The 19,551-nt window shown below is 38.3% G+C and overlaps 1 protein-coding gene across 1 annotated transcript; it reads left to right on the top strand.

Annotated features, from left to right (window-relative positions):
• Positions 1–11,081: 11,081 nt before the first annotated feature.
• LOC100657530 (RNA-binding motif protein, X-linked 2-like) lies at positions 11,082–19,289 on the top strand. Its single transcript, XM_064272967.1, has 2 exons — positions 11,082–11,577; positions 19,270–19,289. Exons 1-2 carry the CDS (start codon positions 11,082–11,084, stop codon positions 19,287–19,289), a joined length of 516 nt encoding a protein of 171 aa, XP_064129037.1.
• Positions 19,290–19,551: the final 262 nt, after the last annotated feature.

The following is a 19,551-nucleotide window of genomic DNA, read 5'->3' as shown; positions in this document are numbered from 1 at the left end:
GAATCATTTAATGAGTACAGACACTAAATAAGAGGAGAATAAGGAAGGTGCTTCGCGTCTTTCAAAGAACAAAATAGCATGTCCTCCATTCATTTGGAAACCCTGGTGGAGTAGTGATTAAGAGCTACGGCTGCTAACCAAAAGGTCGGCAGTATCCGAGTCCATTGGTAAACGCTCTTTTCCTCTTGTCCTCATTATCTATGTTCAAAGATCTGAATGCGTTTATCAGATTGCCTTTGGAGACAGCCAGCAAGGATAGTGATTTGCATTCACTTTCAAAGATCATAGCATCTTGTTATAGAAAACATTCACACTACTGTACTAGGAAATGAAGTAGTCCACACCTAAAATATACAAGTGTTGTTAGAAATCTAAGCTCTTAAATAAGAAAGAGGACATGTGGTTTTACTCCTCGCGCTCCCTATACTGCCACACTCTGGAAACTTCCAGAAATTTTCTTAGCAAGTAACCAATCAGCTATGCAGCACAATACAACCTCACTAATTTACCCTCAAGAGTCCCGGGGTGATGCAAATGGTTAATGTGCTTGGTTGCTAATGGAAAAGTTGAAGGTTTGAGTCCACCCAGAGGTGACATGGAAGAAAGGCCTGACAATCTACTGCCGAAAAATCAGGAATTGAAAACCCTGTGGAGCGCATATCTACTCTGACACACATGGGGTCCTTGATTAAAAATATTGAAAACAAACTTATATAGCTGAAGTTTAGTTTGTGGGTCTTAAATGATGTAATACAAACTTGTAACTTCATAAAATATGAGTAAGAGTTAAGTGAGCAATATCTTTAGAGGACTTTTGCACAATTTCTAAGAATATTATAGAGCCTACAGTATTTTAAAGGATTTATAATTCTGACTTTTCATTACTTGAGACTAGACTTCTCCCCTGCACCAGCCCTGGTCAGTCCATATTAACTCAAGTTTGTATTGCCCTTTCAGTCTTCCAACAGGGAAACTCTTTTCCCAGGTACTCCTGGGGCTTACTTCCTTATTCCCTTTAGGTCTCTGCTCAAATATTGCCTAGATAAAACATGAACCCCTCTGTTCCCAGAGCTCCCTCTAACTTCTACCTTGCTTTATCATTTTTTTTTTTATCTTTTACCACCATCTGACACACTGTACATTTATTTGTTTATTGCCCTCACTTTCCACTAGAATGTAAGCTTCATGAAAGCGGGGACTTTACTGGTTTTGCTCATTCTTTGTTCTCAGTCCCTACAATAGGTCCTGCGTACAGAAGGTGTGCAATAAATTACTTGTGGAGTAAAGGAACAGTGAGATTTGCTTGACTGATGCAAAGGATTGACTAAGGAAGAGACATAAATTGATGAATAACTGGTAGAATGTTGACACAATCAGAAAGAGCACCCTTTCTTTTTGTGCCTGATGTTCTCAAATCTATTTGTTGTTTTTTTGCTGTCTTGAAGCATAGGCATTCAGCCAGAAAGCTGCATGTTGACTAATGAGATAGAGATACAGATCTAGCCTGGCAATACTCACACATTCTATACGCATTCATTTTTCTCCAGTGACATTTTAATATTTTTTGGTGAAGATATTCCCAAGATAATGAAGATATGTCAAGTGAGCATTGAAGGTGATGAGTCTTTTTTTCCATTATCAAAGACAAACACAGGTGTATAATATATGCAGAGCATTTTATGCAGAGCATTGAAAATAGGGAAAGAAAATGAGAGAATCCCAAGTAATGGAAAGAAATTAAAGCTCTCCAGTAATGAAAACGGAGGCCAAACTGAAAACATAGATCTCTAGACTCAGCAAGGGTTCATACTGATGTGAGGCGAGTGGACCGATGGCTTTTATGATGTGATTCATTTTGAAAAAATGTCATTTCCACTGCCAAGTTGAGTTCGTGGTTTTGTGAAAATTTCATCTTCAGTCTAATCATATGAGCCAAATTCTGGCCCCATATAGTCTGATACAAAGAATGGGCTAATTCCTGAGTTTATTTTGTGAGATTCTAAGCCTGATATCAAGGGAGGGTGATCATAGCTAAGGTGAGATCTTTGCATATTTGCTTTCGGCCTTATGCTAGACACTGAAACGTCTGTGTAACATGGCATCAAATAGCATAAAGGCCATTTAATTAAAGATGTTTGGGCTTTTAAGAATAACTATCACTGAACAATTTTTTGAAGTTGATCATGGTACAGAATATTAATTGGAGCCCCTCATCTACTCCTGGCTATAGAATGGCAAATTTAGGGCAAGTAGTTTGCACATTTTGTACACGAGGGTATGAAGATTAAAATGAATTCAACCATTTTATGGAGAAGGTGGCGAGTCTATATGGATGGTAAGTTAGGCAGTAGTAGCTAAGGCAAACAATACTCAGTGCAGGTCATGCTACTTTTGTGGGACTGCTTTATGTGTTGCATACATTACACAATAAAATTTGTCTTGGTCTTCTTGCAAAAAAATTAGAGATTGGACTGTTTAATTCAGTCACTAATGGGTTGATTTCCATTTTTTCTGGTTGATATAAATGAATGTTCATAGAAGTAGAGGAGGAAAAATGGAGGCTAATAAGTATGTGTAAAGATAGATGCTTGGATCCGCCTCCCTGTTGCCGTTGAGTCAATTCCAACTCAGAGAGACCCTATTGGACAGAGTAGAACTGCCCCATAGTTTTCAAGGAGCACCTGGTGGATTTAAACTGCCGTCCTTTTGGTTATCAGCCACAGAACTTAACCATGACACCACCAGGGTTTCCTATGAGTCAGCTTAATGGTTGCTATTGTTGAGCTGAGATTTAGATCAGGAACAGGACTGCTCAGTACCATTCTTTTTCTATTGAAAAATTGTTTACTTTGTTATCTGAATAAAGGACTAAAAACCACAAAGTTAAGTCAACAAGCTTTTCATAACTCAGCAGGTAAATTTGCCACACTCAGGAGAAGGATGTTTTTAATTTTAACAAGATTGCTTTAAGTCATGATGCCACCTGCTTGGGAGGTCCTTTATATGCATGTCTGCCTGCAAGTCTGTCAATTTTTGTAGTTTTTGCCAGGATTTGTTTGTTTGTTTACAGAAAATGATACAGGTACAAATTGACATAGCAAGATACCACTCGTTTTGAGCCCTGGGCAGTATTTTCACTTGCTCTAGTCTGAATTCTCCCAAAGTTGTCAACTTCCAAAGGCAAATGGAGATATTTAGAGCATTAAAAAAAAAAAAAAAATCGTGACCTGAAATACGATATACATTTCAAAGGCTTATTCTCTAATTTCATCAAATGAGTGGAAGTTTTGCCAATACATAAAGAATATGTTTTCCAGCATGACATTTAATCAATGTAATATTTTTCTTTTTGGAGGAGGAGCTAAAATTAATTTAATTATATTGTTTAATGGAATAAAATATGCAGAATGTAGAATAGAAAACAAAATGCAACTAGGTCTCAATGAACTTCCAACATGGTTTTCTCTAACAGTTGCTTATGAAAAGATTAAAAAAAAAAAAAAAAAGCAGTATAAAGCCTTGTTTTCCTGAAACACCATCTGTTATTTTTGTTTGAATTAAGCTTAGTGCTCTAAAGGTTATAGATACTGTGCAGTAATTAGCATCCTTACGGGAAATGTTGTTATTTCTATGTATTGGACGTCTCCAATTATCCAACTATAGAATTCCAAAATCATCTATTTTATCAGAGGTGTAACTATATTTCTGGCTTGCTCTATATCAGCAAAGTAATACTGCATTGTCAATTTGCTTGCTCTGAAATGCAAATAAAATGGAAGCTTGTTTTGCATATTTTAATTTAATATAGTAGGGTTTTTTTAGGCCTCATATACAGATGGTGAAGAAAGTGGTTATCAAATTGTTATTAAATAACTATAAATTCTACTGATCCATCTACTTTAGAGAAATTAGTTTTCTTTTTAATTATAAGAGAATTAGATTCCTTTTCCCAAAAGGAGACCAACAAATTTCACATCCCTTATATACATTATAAATACCAATAAATTCTTTGTACACCGATATTTCCCCTTTAAAACAAAGCTAAAATACTCTTGGAGAATGGTTGCCCAAAAAAATATTTACTTGCCTGGCATGTTTTTGTTAGATGCCCTGGTGGCACAGTAGTTGAATGCTCGGCTGCTAACCAAAAAGTCAGAGGTTCAAACCCACTGGGTACTTCTCGGGAGAAAGGTTTGGGAGCCTGCTTCCATAAAGATTTACAGCCTTGGAAACCCTATGGGGCAGTTCTGCTGTGTCCTATAGGGTTGCTTTGAGATGGAGTCGATGTGACGGCAACAGGTTTTTTGGCATGTTGTTACATATATTTTATAGGAGGCTATATCTGTCTTTTTACTTACAATTGAAATGACAAATTTATCATGTTTCTGAAGAATTCCTCTTGAAATATTAAAAACAATTAAACCTGAAACAAATCAAAAAGAAAACTCAATGGTATTTATACATAGGTCAAAACTATTCAAATTAGTGTTTTTACTCTGACCATAAATTCAAATGAAGAGGAGTGTATTTGAAACTCATGAGGCTTTCTGGGGTATATCATTGGCTTGGCCAGAAGCTTCGTCAAAGATCAGCGCTGGATCCAATGGTCAGTGGCAGGGATTGACACCTGGTTAATTTGATTAATAATAATGGTGGAAACTATCTTAGCTTCCTAGTCCTGTTGTAATCAAAATACCACATGTGAGTGACTTTAAAGAACAGAAATTTATTTTCTCAAAGTTCAGGAAGCCCAAACTCCATATCAATGTCTCAGCTGTGTCAATTCCTTCCTCGTTGGTAGAGTTGGGTGTTCCCTTGGTTCCTTGTAGATCTTCACATGACATCTGTCTTCCCTCGTGTGTGCATGTCTCTGTGTCAGTTCTGCTCCTTTATAACTCAGAAGTGATTAGACTTAGAACCCAGCCTACTTGGTATGGTTTAATTAACATGCCAATAAAATCCTATTTCCAAACAAGATTACATTCACAGGATTCCAACATACATATATATCTGGGCGGGCTGGGGGAGAGGGGTCACAATTTAATCCATTACAGCAACTAACATTATGTGTACATTTATAACATACACATTTAATTAAAAAAAAAAAATTTTTTTTTTCTTTTTTTTTTTTTTAATAAATGATGACAAATTCCTTATGGTAGGTACCAGTATAGTTTCCAATTTACAGGTAAGGAAAGTGAAAGAACATCCTTTGTGGTCCTGGGGAAGTAAGTGGCAAATCAACCCAGGTAGCCTGGCCTCAAGGTAAATCTATTATACTCCTAACCTATACCTAAAGGATGACCAGAAGCTAAGGTTTCCTTTGTAACAGTCTTAGAGGGCAAACTTCCAGAAAGAAGACCAGTGCCTAAGCAAGGGCTCAGGCTTTATAAAATAATAGTAAACTCTTAGACGGCACTTGCCTTATTCCAGAAATTTTACGTATGACAATTCGTTTGATCTTCATAACATTCCTACTCCTTATTCCTAATTTACAGTTGAGGAAATGGAGGCACAAAGAGATTAAATAACTTGCCTACAATTGCACTACAGTGATAGAGGTGGACTTTGAACTTAGGCAGTCTAACTCTAGAGTTCATGTCCTTTGCCATTATGTGATGCTGTGTCACGTTTTGGAAACTTAAAACCTTAAGTGATTATGGGCAAAACTCGGGTTATAGGAGCCAAGTTTAAGAGAAGAAGGAGGAAATACATGGAATACCTTTTTAAAAATTAAAATTCAATAAAAAGGAAGAAATACATCAAAGAAAATATCATCAACATATGTTCACTCTACAATTCAATGTACATTTACCATCTTGTTTTAGTTAGTATTCTTCCACTAACATTAGTAGAAAATCACTTTAAACAGCTTAGCTAACAATTGCAATTTAATGAAGAATGATACTGGGACACCTCATGGAATCCAGAAAACTCTAAATAATCAATCTTCAGTATACAGGGAATGGAGAGAATCAGGAACTCAGGCAACATCTCCAAATCTCGATAACGCTGTCTCACAGGCTACATCATCTGTGTCTCATTTTTCTCTAGCTCTCTCTTGCTGACAGCATTTCTCCATTCTTTCACATGTATGGCTGCATCAAAACCTCCAAGGTACAGGTCCCCAGTTTAAGAAAGACAGCTAGATTTACTAAAAAGGCTAGGGGTCTAGCTTTTCCATGAAGTGGACTTAGAAGAAATCTATCTGGATCTACACATTCCTTTTTAACAAGTCACTTATAACATTGTTGTTGTTATAGTGATATGAGGTAATATAAGCAATAACATGGCTGGAGAGGATATTTTTCTTTGTTTCCTTATCTAAATGCCTTTCAGATTTATAACTGAAAGACTTCTATTTTCTGATTCCCATATGGTCTCAAGAATGCAAAATAACCTGGATTGTTGTGATTGAAAATACTTGGTGTAACTTGTTTAAGCTCTTGAACAAGTGCTTTTCAAATCCCCTTTCCAGTATGCAGCTATATTCATGATAACTTCTCACTGAACTGTATGTCACTAGTCTGTCTTTCATAAGTTAAATAAATAAAGAAATCCAATGTATTCACTGAGAAATCCATATATCTTGTCCTAAAGATGGCAGTTACTTTTCGATCAAATTGAATAATTGTAGAGGTATATTTTATGCCCTTGGGTCATAGCTTCTAAGACTTATTCGTCTTCCAAAAATATTATGTACTCTTTTGAGTCCTCATCTGTGCTAGCAATAATGATAGAAATAAAATAATAAAGGTAGGGTGACAGTCTGCTATTTTTTTTATGAGCTTCAAATCTAATATGTTGGACATATGACTAGGTTGAATATCAACATTACATGTAGGTGACCATTTCACGGAGCTTTCAAGTCGGGCTACCATCACATAAGAGAAATACACAGTGAAGCACACCTTTGCTGGAAAAAAAAAGAAAACACCCACAGCTCTAATAGACTTGTGAGTAGTGGAAGTATCAAAAGTTTCATCAGAAATTAGGTAGCTTATTTTAAGAAATGAAATCAAACCAAGGCCCTACAAAACAGTACCTCACTTACTTACTGGAGCCTTTGCCTTTGTTGGTTAATGGCTATCGGTTACTCAGTATCATTTTAGGCTGCACAAACACATGTGCATTGTGCTCACCCTAAGAACTGGCATCTTTGAGAGCAATGAATCATCTTCTGTATCAGTGAAATAGGTATGAAACAGTGGAGCAGCACACCACTCATCTGTCAGTTTGTTGTACTGTGGTGGCTTGTGTGTTGCTGTGATGATAGAATCTATGCCACTGCTATTTCAAATACCAGCAGGGTCAATCACGGTGGACAGATTTCAGCAGAGCTTCCAGATTAAGGCTAGGAAGAAGGACCTGGCAATCTACTACTAAAATAATTGGCCAGTGAAAACCTTATGAACAGCAGTGGAACACTGTCGAACCCAGTGCCAGAAAATGAGCCTGTCAGGCTGGAAGTCACCCAAAATATGACTGGGGATGAGCTGCCTCCTCCAAGTAGAGTCAGTCTTAATGAGGCACATGGAGTAAAGCTTTCAGAACCTTCATTTGCTGACATGGCAAGACTGGAAATGAGAAGAAACAGATGCAAACATCCATTAGTAATCAGAACATGGAATGTCCAAAGTATTAATGTAGGAAAACTGGAAGTTATAAAAAATGAAATGGAGCACTGGGAGATAGACATCCTAACCATTAGTGAGCTGAAACGGACTGATATTGGACATTTTGAATCAGACAATCGTATGATCTACTATGCCAGGAATGACAAACTGAAGAGGAAGAGTGTCACATTCATTGTCAAAAATAACATTTTAAGATCTATCCTGAAGCACAACACTGTTAATGATGGGATAATATCCATATACCTAAAAGAAGGTACTTACTTGAAGCACTTACTTACCTACTTGAAGCACTTACTGATGAAGGTCAAAGACTACAGCCTTCAGTATGGATTATACCTCAACACAAAGAAAACAAAAATCCAAAAAACTGAACCAATATGCAACATCCTGATAAATGGCGAAAAGATGAAGCTGTCAAGAATTTCATTTTACTTGGATCCACAATCAACATCCACGGAATCAGCAGTCAAGAAATCAAACGATGTATTGCATTGGGCAAATCTGTTGTAAAAGATCTTTTTAAAGGGTTGAAGAGCAAAGATGTCACCTTGAAGACTAAAGTGCCCCTGACCCAATCCGTGGTATTTTCAATCGTCTCATATCTCTGCAAAAGCTGGACAATGAATAAGGAAGATCAAAAAAGAATTGACGCCTTTGAATTATTGTCTTGGTGAAGAAAATCGAATATCTATGGAATGCCAAAAGAATGAACAAATCTGTTTTGGAAGAAGTACAGCCAGAATGCTCCTTAGAATCAAGGATGGCAAGACTACGTCTCACATACTTTGGACATGTTATCAGGAGGGATCAGCCCCTGGAGAAGGACATCATGCTGGGTAAAGTCGAGGGTAAAAGAAAAAGAGGAAGACCTTTGATGAGACGGAACAACACAGTAGCTGCAACAATAGGCTCAAGCATAACTAGAATCATAAGAGTGGTGCAGGATCAGGCAGTGTTTTGTTTTGTTGGCCATACGGTCACTAGGGGTCTAAACTGACTCGATGACACCTAACAACAACAAGGGAGGCCAGTTAATATGACTATTATTCAAATTTACAGACCAACCACTAATGCCAAAGATGAAGAAACTGAAGATTTGTACCAACTTCTGCAGTCTGAAATTGATCAAACATGCAATTGGGATGCATTGATAATTACTGGTAATTGCAATGTGAAAGCTGGAAACAAAGAAGGATTGGTAGTTGGAAAATATGGCCTTGGTGATAGAAATGACGCTGGAGAATGTATGACAGAATTTTGCAAGACCAATGGCTTCTTCATTGCAAATACTTTTTTTCAACAACGTAAACAGTGACTATACATGTGGACCTCGCCAGATGGAACACACAGAAATCAAATTGACTACACCTGTGGAAAGAGACGATGGAAAAGCTTAATATTATCAGTCAGAACAAGGTGAGAGGCTGACTGTGGAACGAACTGTCAATTGCTAGTATGCAAATTCAAGTTGAATCTGAGGAAAATTAAAACAAATCTGCAAGTAGCAAAGTAAGACCTTGAGTATATCCCACCTGAATTTAGAGACCATCTCAAAAATAGGTTTGACCCACTGAACACTAATGACCAAAGACCCAACAAGTTGTGGGATGACATCAAGTACATCATACATGAAGAAAGCAAAAGGTCATTAAAAAGACAGCAAAGAAAGAAAAAACCAAAATGTATGTCAGAAGAGACTCTGAAATTTGCTCTTGAATGTAGAGCAACTAAACAGAATGGAAGAAATGATTACGTAAAAGAGCTGAACAGAAGATTTCAAAGTGTAGCTCAAGAAGACAAAGTAAATTATTATAATGAAATGTGTAAAGACCCAGAGTCAGAAAACCAAAAGGGAAGAAGAGGCTCACCATTTCTTAAGCTGGACTGCATGAAAAAGATTGGGTATCAGGGTTGGAGGAAGACCTATTAACAACCATCAATATGCAGATGAGACAACCTTGCTTGCTGAAATCAAAGAGAACTTGATTTGCTGATGAGGATCAAAGACTACAGCCTTCAGTATGGATTATATCTCAACATAAAGAAGACCAAAATTCTCACAACTGGACCAATAAGCAACATCCTGATAAACTGAGAAAAGATTGAAGTTGTCAAGGATTTTATTTTACTTGGATCCACAATTAATGCTGATGGAAGCTGCTTTTAGGAAATCAAACGATGTATTCATTGGGCAAATTTGCTGCTCAAACCAAAACCCACTACCCTGGAGTTGATTTCGACTCACGGCCGCCCTATAGGACATGGTGAACTACCCCATTGAGTTTCCAGGGCTGTAAATCTCTACAGAAGCAGACTGCCACATTTGTCCAGCTGAGAGGCTGGTAGTTTCAAACTGTGACCTTTTGGTCAGTAGCAGAGTGCTTTAACCACTGAACCTCTAGGACTCCTTAATCTGCTGCTAAAAACCTCTTTAAGTTGTTAAAAATCAAAGATGTCGCTTTGAGGACTAAGATGCACCTGACCCAAGCCGTGGTATTTTCAATCGTCTCATGTGCATGTGAAGGCTGGATGATGTACAAGAAAGACAGAAGAAGAATTGATGCATTTAAATTATAGTGTTGGCCAAAATACTGAATATACCTATGGACTGTCAGAAGAATGAACACATCTATCTTAGAAGAAGTACAGCCATAATGCTGCTTAGAAGTGAGGGTATTCAGACTTCATCTTGCTTACTTTGGACATGTATCAGGAAGAATCTGTTCCTGGAGAAGGACATCATACTTGGTAAAGCAGAGGGTCAGTCAAAAAGAGGGAGTTGGTCAAGGAGATTGGTTTGACCCAGTGGCTGCAACAATGGGCTCAAACACAGCAATTGTGAGGGTGGCTCAAGACCAAGCAGTGTTTTATTCTGTTGTACATAGGGTCGCTATGAGTTGGAATCAACTGGAAGGCACATAAGTGGAGCAGGATTATCACTAATTATGGGATCTTTTCAATCTGGAAATAAGTAAAGCCCAGTCCAAATTCTGGTCTTGTAACATCAAATATTTACTCTTCAGAAGAATTTGGTGAAAGTAATTCTAAGATATTTGTAGGTTCTCAAAGTATTTATTATATGGGGGAAAGTTTGAAATAATAGAATTACAGCTAGCAGAATTACAACTTCCACAATGAGGTACCATTTTATAACCCTTGTCTTTGTTCCAACCTGGCCATCCTATTTTGAAAATGGACTAGATTAGAGCTTCCAAACTAGCAGACAGTACCACACTTCTACACAGCTAACAGAAGGTACCATACAAACTTGAAATTTGAATGTCAATGGAGCGTCTCTCTGGTTGAGGTGGGGGATGGGAGGGTGAGGGGCAGGGCAGACACTGGGCATGCGCTACGAGGGCCTCCACCGGAAGCACACATCTTGCGCAGTCACCGGAAGTGGTGTTATGCAGCTGACGTTACCTGGTGCTGTAGCCTGTGGAGATGAACCCGTTAACTAAAGTAAAGCAGATCAAACAGCTCAGTGAACTGGAGGCTGAGCATAGCGTGGTGGCTGAGGCATCCTGGCACTCCCAATACAAGGACAGCTCTTGGATCTTCCTGGGAGGGCTTCCCTATGAACTGACTGAAGGAGATATCCTCTGTGTATTCTCCCAGTACGGGGAGATTGTTAACATTAATCTCGTTCGGAATAGGAAGACCGGGAAGTCCAAAGGGTTTTCTTTTATTTGCTATGAAGACCAGAGGAGTACGGTGTTGGCCGTCGACAATTTTAATGGAATCAAGATCAAGGGAAGAACTATCCGAGTAGATCACGTATCGTCCTACCGCCCCCCTCGGTCCTCGGAGGACGTGGATGACATGACCAGAGAGCTCTGGGAGAAGGGCTGTGGGGCCCAGACACCCTCATCCAGCTCATCAGAAGGCTCTGAAAACGAAGCACTCCCAAAACAACACAAACAAGACAAACAGAAAAGAAGTAACAGAGAGAAGATTGCCGGACCAGTTAAAGGCGAAGAGAGACACGTAGAGCAGCAATCATCCAGGCCGGCCAGAGGCCATATTAAAAAGGAGATGGAAGCTCCGGGCTCCAGAAAACATACTAAGGTGAAAGGAGGGCCCGGAAAGCCCTACCCCAGATTCACCAACCAGGACAGCTTTCTGCAGAGCTCTGAGAGACCTGGAGAGGGGCCTGAGAAAGGAGAAGCCCGTTCTGAGCTCCACCGTTCAGCAGAGGCAGGAGGAGGAAAGAGAAAGAGAGCAGGGATAGGGAGAGAAGTTCCAGCTGAGACACACATTTTAGCTGATCCGAGGGCAAAGTCACAAAAATTCTCCCATCTCAGGGATCACAGGCCAGACGAAGACTGCAGACTGCCCAAATCCTCATACTTTTGAAACAGAGTCTGATTTTTAAAATGCTGCAAGATTTTTTGAAATGCTTGTTATAACTTCTGTAAATAAAGTGTCTGGGGCCAAATTCCTTAAAATGTAAACCTTTTTTTGCTACGAGTAATCAAAAATTTACACCAGTTGAAATACATTATAATATTTACATGAGTCTTTCTGTAATCTTGAAATTTTGGCACCTAAGATTTTAAGCACAGTACTGTGTGGTGGGAAATCTGGTGGCGTTGTGGTTAAGAGCAATGGCTGCTAACCAGAAGATGGGCAGTTTGAATCCACCAGGCGCTGCTTGGAAACCCTATAGGGCAGTTCTGCTCCGTGATAGGGTCACTATGAGTTGGAATCAACTTGATGGCAACTGGTTTGGTTTTATTTATTTTTACCCTGTGGTGGTTCACCATGTACTAACTCTCATCCTCATCTTGTTTGAATGGTACCATTTTGTATGTGACAGGATGTGCAGAAGGTTAAGAAGCACCTGACTAGATGATCCGTATTGTCTTTCCTAGTTCTAAGTTTCTCAGGCAGTAAAGAGGGAATTTCAGCTGGCAGAGTGAGAATTTACTACTATCATTAAATTTTTCTACTAAACAATAGAAAATACTTGTTTCTTCCCCTATGTAATTTTGTGTATCAATAGTAATGGAAGTTTTTCTTCATGTACCTGTAGCTAAAGTCAAGGGCAGGGATTAAAAAACCCATCGCCCTGGAGTCGATTCTGACTCATGCTGACCCTGTAGGACAGAGTAAAACTGCCCCATGGGGTTTCCAAGGAGCATCTGGTAGATTCAAACTGCAGACCTTCTGGTTAGCAGCCACTCAACCACTGCCACTGCACCACCAGGGCTCCAGGGCAGAGGATAGTCTAATGCAAAGTAGTGTCAATTGAAATACATGACTAATCATGGTAAATTAAGAGTATGGCTGATAGCACTGGTTTGCTACTTTTCCTCTCTCTCTCTACACACATACAAGTACACACACACACACATACAGAGACATATAAAATCTTAAGAAAGCGTAATATTTCTTCTCACAAAAAATTGTTTTTATCTGCTAGGGAGCTTGGGATATGCAAAGCGATAAAGTGTAATTGGAAATGCAAAGTGTTTCCTGGATTCTGTTAGTATCTGATATTTGATTGATGAGCGTTTCATTCCGTTTTGCAATTTCACGTTCTGCATATAGACAGAATTGCATATATGAACTTTCAAAGGTTGCTACTTAGGATGGAAACATTAAGCTAACATTTTAGAAATTGCCTACCCATTTTAAATAACAAAAAAAAATTCTAATATCTTGAATAATATTTAATGTTGTGACTTTGGACAATCACTCTTTGTACAGGGACTCTATTTGGCATAAAAAATTTTCCCAGAAAAACGTTACTAATTTTGCGCTAGTATATACAAAAAGTACCACTATTACAAGCAATAAGAGTATTGCTAACCAACACCTAGTGATCAACAGAATTTCTATAGCAAGAATTTACTATGGGTTTTAAAGATCTTTTCCTTTTTTTGTAATTGTTTTCCCGAAAACCCTAAAAATGGAAAAAAGATTGCTTTTAATCCAGTTATCATAACTTTTCATTTTTCCACGTTTATTTCTAGTCTGCATGTGTGTATATTTTACATAAACCAAAACCAAACCAAATCTGTTGCTATCAAGTGGATTCCAACTCATAGCAACCCTAAAGGACAGAATAGAACTGTCCCATAGAGTTTCCAAAGAGCGCCTGGTGGACTCAAACTGCCAACCTTTTGGTTAGCAGCTATAGCACTTAACCACTATGCCACCAGGGTTTTTATATTTTACGTAGTTGCAGTTATTTTTTCATTGTTTGTTGATTCACTCAAGAAATCTTTAAGTTTCTACTAAATCCCAGGTGCTTTAATGTAGTTGGGGTTACAAAAATGAGTAAGACACAGTACCTGACCAGAGGAGGTCGTAATATAGTGGGAGAGACGGACATGTAAACAACTTAGCAATATGTAAAGAGTGCTCTAGGATTGTAAAAGGGAACACAGGAGAGTCGGTGGGGCAAATGAGGTGAGACAAGACATCGCAGGCAGGGATTTCAGTGAGTGCAGAATTGAGGGGAAAAGCAAATAGTTCAGTGTGAGCGGGGCCACCTGGTACATAACAGCGTAGTGAGAAATGAGGCAGTCGAGAAACGTAGGCGTACGGAAAAGTTCTTGCATGCTATGCACACTATTTGAACTTGTCTTACTTTTGTGAAGCCAGTGATTTTAAAGAGAAAGTAACGCGATCAGAAATATATTTTTGAAAGGTCAGTTGGTGGGAAGGCAACAACAAATTAGGACTACAAATTAGGCTGGGGAAGGACTGGAAGTCCAGCAGTAGGGAGGCAATTGAAGTACTCTAGGCAAGAGAAGGAAACCCTAGTGGTTAAGAGCTACGACTGCCAACCAAAAGGTTGGCAGTTCAAATCCACCAGGAACTCCTTGGAAACCCTATGAGACAGTTCTGCTCTGTCCTGTAGGGTCTCTGTGAGTCGGAATCAACTTAACAGCAACAGGTACGGGTTTAGGGAAGAGAGTATGAGCGCTGAGTGTAGGAGATGTAAATTCTGGATTTTAACAGATATTTAGGTGTAATTTTAAGGGAAAAGAGAAGACTCCCAAATTTCTGACTAGAGAACATCAGAGGGGAAGCAAAGCATATGCATTTTTCAGGGGGGAAGGAAGAGAAAGGAGAGGTCGGGAGGTAATAAGAGAATGAATGGTGACAGAGAAGTTTGAGTTTATTTTGTCTCCTCTTCAAGTCAACTGGAAACCGTGGTGGTATAGTGGTTAAGAGCTACGGCTGCTGATGAAAAGACGGGCAGTTTGAATCCACCAGGCGCTCCTTGCAAATCCTATGGGATGGTTCTATTCTGTCCTACAGGGTCGCTACGAGTTGGAATCGACTCAACAGCAATGGGTTTTGGTTTTGGTGAAGTCAACCAGAATAACAGGCTGATATAGGATTTACCAATAAGGAGCTTATTGATGATCACAGTGCAAGCTTCTCAGGAAAGACTCATAGGAAAGGAGAGAGGATGCCAGAGAGCAGTACCAGGTGAGCAGAGACGGCAACTTCAAATGCTGCCTTTTGCTTATTTTATGTAACAATATACATCTTTCCATAATTTCAGTAGCTACACGATATACCACATAGTGAATGTAACGTATTTTAGTAAACAAGTGGATGTATTGCTCTCTATTGCATCCAGCATTGTTTGTGGATCTGCTTATTTTGATCCTGTTGTTCTTTGTATTGTTTTTGTAGAATAGATTCCCAGGAACTCAGCTACTGAGGTGAAGAATATGAACTTTTTTTGCTTTTTGGTTTTTCTAAGGCATTTATCATCACTTGCACATATGGCATTAGGGAGTTGATTCATTCGTAAAGCATTGGTGAGTAAAATAAAATGACAGAATTCTGAACCGAAACTCAGCCTTTGTGAATATAACTGATTATACCACTGTTTGGTCCGAGGCTAATTGTCTCAAATATCCATTTGAAATAAAGGTGGTTCTAGAGTTAGTGAGGTTGCCAGCAAAAGTCATTTCTTGATTTTATAATACTCATGCTTGGGTGGTACACTTGTTTTTCTTGTTAGCGTTCTAATAGAAGAAACCAAAAGGATTGTTTTTATCAAACCCTGGGAAAATTAAATTTTATTCTGAATTCCGTAAGGTGAGAGTAGAGTTGACTGCATCTCTTGAAACTGTATTTGTGTGGAGTCCTTGGTGTCTCCCAGATGGCCTCACAGCAGAGCTGCCTCTGACTGGAAGAACCAGCAGGCTACATTTTAATGATTTGTGTTTATAAGTCCGTCTATTACCTAAAACAAGGGACAATAACCATTGTTTCTAAAGTGAGGGTAAACAATAAGTTAATCAATATCTGTTATCAAAGGTGATCCCTTTATAAAAAAAAAAAAAGAAGTTGCCATCCAGTTGATTCTGATAGCAACCCTGTAAGACAGAGTAGAACTACCGCATAGAGTTTCTGAGGAGCACCTGGTGGATTTGAACTGCCCACCTTTTGGTTAGTAGCTGTAGCTCTCAACCACTACACCACCAGGGTTTCCAATCCCTTTATAGAAATTCCTTATTTTGGATAAATTTTGGGCAAAACCACCCAAAATTCAATAATTTGGCCTGAAATAATTAAGTGTTGCCTTGACAGGCCTAAAAACAAAAACCCAGTGCTTGACAGGCCTAGTGCTGATTTATTGTCTCTTTTTTTTCTCCTGGTATTTTTGCTTTTCATTTTGTACAAGAAGAGGAAGATACATGATATGTGTTTGGCCCATGTGTCTGAATATGACTCCACAGGGAAGACTTCACAAATACAGCTGAAACTATTGCTGTTTTGAGGACCTTTTATTTTGAGCACCTACCTTAATAGCCTACATATTGTTACATCAACTGAGATATATCTCTGCAATAGGAAGAGGCAAAGACATGACTGAGCAATAGCTTTGGACTAAAAGCTAAAATTATAAAAACAAAAATGGCTGTTCCTGAAGCTGTATTTTTATATGTGACATATACACAAATTTCTTATCCTACTTTGAAGGCACCTCTGCAGCCCCCCAGGGATTTTTGTTTTGTCTCATTCACATAGTCAAACTCTGCCTTTGCCACAGACTATTTATTGCATTTTGGTTTAGTAATTTGAACCCCTTATACAGAAGGCATCTCAAAGGACTCATCTATAAAAACAGATTACAGGAATGCACATTCTGAAAGCAGTTCAGTGCTTCGTTTCTCTTATATTCCTGTAATGAAATGAAGACCTCTGTACCTCAGGAGTTAATGTAATATTTGGAATAGATTATACTTCTGTGTATCTAATTGTGCTTGACCCGAGGAATGGGCTGAGGTTCCAGCAAGTCTGTAATGCTAAGTCGTCTGGGCACATAGCTGATGACCATGTCAACACCTTTCAGGAATTCTCAGTGCCTATTTTTTTTTTTTTTATGAGTTTAGAAATCCATAGGTTCTTTAAATGCAATGGTAGCAGACTAAAATGACACATAGCATTTCCAGCGGAATTTATATAATTGCAGTGAGTGTGTTTAAACAATGCAATTTAAATTAATTGCTTGTGTTACCCCTTGTGACTGATTGAATTCACTAGTTGCTTTGGTATGTTCAAGAAATGATCCAAATTACCGTTTAATTTCAGTCAGGGAACTAGTCACAGAAAATACGCTTTGATTTGCTGAGATACAGACGTTCTCTTTATTGTGACAATATCCTTGGCCTTCTAAACTAACGCCTAAATGAAGCCACAGTATAATTTTTGATGATTTGCCTTGTTTAATTTCTTTACTCTGACTGAAGGCTAGTTTTTCACCATAAATAACCACAAAAATCCCACTTCCGTCTAGTTGATTCCGACTCATAGTGACCTTATAGGGTTTCCAAGGCTGTAAATCTCTAAAGAAGCAGACTGCCTCATCTTTCTCCCACGGAGCCATCAGTGGTTTGGAGCCAGCAACCTTTTGGTTAGCAGCTGACTGCCTTAACCACTGCTCCACCAGGGCTCCTTAAACATAAATACAACATAAAAATATATGGAGCCTAGGAGTTCGATCTGCTCATGGCTGAGGATTTCTTATTTCCCTTTATAAACTCAGTGGCAACAGGCTTTTAATTGATATAATAATGGAAACCAATGTAGGGAAAATCCGGGCCACAATTCTAAATAGATATTGACAATACCCTATAGCCCAAAGCAAAGGGTAAGCAATATTTCAGGGATGTAGCTGCTCTTTGATGGCTCAGTCACTTCAGTGACCAAGGGTCATTGAAGAGGGTAGGCTCAGAGAATCCTCTTCTGAGAGGGCTTGCCTCCAGGGTCTACTGAAGCCAGGTTTGCTAGTAGGAAGCTTGAGTGATTGGATACATTGTAAAGTGTCACCTCACACTAAAACTCTGAGAAGTTTGGCATGTTTTAAATAAGCTGGGCATAGACTGGATTTATATAGCAAGCTGAGCTGGAATAAGAGCACAGAGCAAAGTAGATTAAGATGTGGTATTTTTATTTTGTAAGTAGTTACTCCTCAGGCTTCTCTTTGATTTAAGCTATAATACAAATTTAAGAACAAAGGACTTAAAAGAAAGGAATATTTTCATAAGAATGGGCATGGTTTTTGTGCTTAGTAGTTTTAGTAAGTAATGATTAGCAGATAACATGATTATTGTTGAAATATTGTGCAACTTCCAATACCAAAACCTTCTGTTAGCAATTCATCGTGTAAATCGTTGCCACACTTTTTATTATAGTTTTCTTTCCACCATGTGTTTGACACATTTCTGACATGTTACTCAACTTCTTGTTGGATTTCCGTCAAACCGGATTTTATCACTGATAAAAGAAAAATCAGGTCATTGTTAACACTGAAACTTTTTTGGGATTTCAAAGGGGGCAGGCATTATCTTATTTATCTTTAAAATACAGTGTTTTGGAGTATAACAATAGCAACAACAACAACAAAAAACCAAACCCAGTGCTGTCGAGTCGATTCCGACTCATAGTGACCCTATAGAACCTAGTAGAACTGCCTCATAGAGTTTCCAAGGACTGCCTGGAGGATTTGAACAGCCAACCCTTTGGTTAGCAGCTGTAGCGCTTAACCACTATGCCACCAGGGTTTTTTATTCCCCAAATAGTATTTCCCAAATAGTAAGCACTGCTCTGAGAAGTCGATTTAGTGAATAGTCAAGTAATTCCTCGCATTAAACAGACAAAGGAGTTAGTGTCATCTGGGCTAAGCTATTAAAAATATCAGTGCACCTGTAACTACCCATTATATTGACCAATCAGAGGTTATTCATTTTATCCATACTCTTTCAGGTTAAAGAGGCATTTGCTTCCTTTTTCTATTGGTTGTGAATTAAAGCCATCATTTTTTTTTTTTCCTGACTTTCATCTTAATGGTTTGAAATAAAGAGTCAGATGCATGGCTTTTCAATTTCTTTTACTACTTTATTTTATTACTTGGTTATTTTAAGGTCAAAAGATTTCCATCTCCAAAATACATAATAGAAATAATAAAGCAGTAAAATTTCAACTTAGATGATATGAACATTTTTCTTAAAAGTGTCAACATGATTTACAAATTATTAAAAAGGCAGTAAAATTTGAACTTCTCTAGCATAAACTTTACTTAAACTGTCAGGTATGTGATTTTAAAGTTATTTTATTAGTCTAGCACTAATAATTACTGTTCTTATCTACAGAGAAAAAAAAAAGAGGAAGTAAAAACCAGTCCCCTCAGAAATCATTAGAAGAGATGCGCCGTATGTTCATGTATTCACTTTGTTTCATTGAAGCCCCTATTTCTGCTGTATTTGTCTCAGGTCAAGTCTATATAATCACATAGCTGAAGGGCAGCTGAGGGTTTCTGGCTGACTCAAACACCAAATATCATTTTTACATAAGATATCTGGAGAATTGGTTAAAGGTGACTTCCTTTAAAGGCTGTGTGTTAGAGAGATAATTGCTTCAGTTTTCCATTTAGTTA

This window comes from Loxodonta africana, chromosome 20 (assembly GCF_030014295.1).
Source record: "Loxodonta africana isolate mLoxAfr1 chromosome 20, mLoxAfr1.hap2, whole genome shotgun sequence".
NCBI classification, from domain to species: Eukaryota; Metazoa; Chordata; class Mammalia; order Proboscidea; family Elephantidae; genus Loxodonta; species Loxodonta africana.
This window is presented reverse-complemented; position numbering and strand designations above follow the sequence as displayed.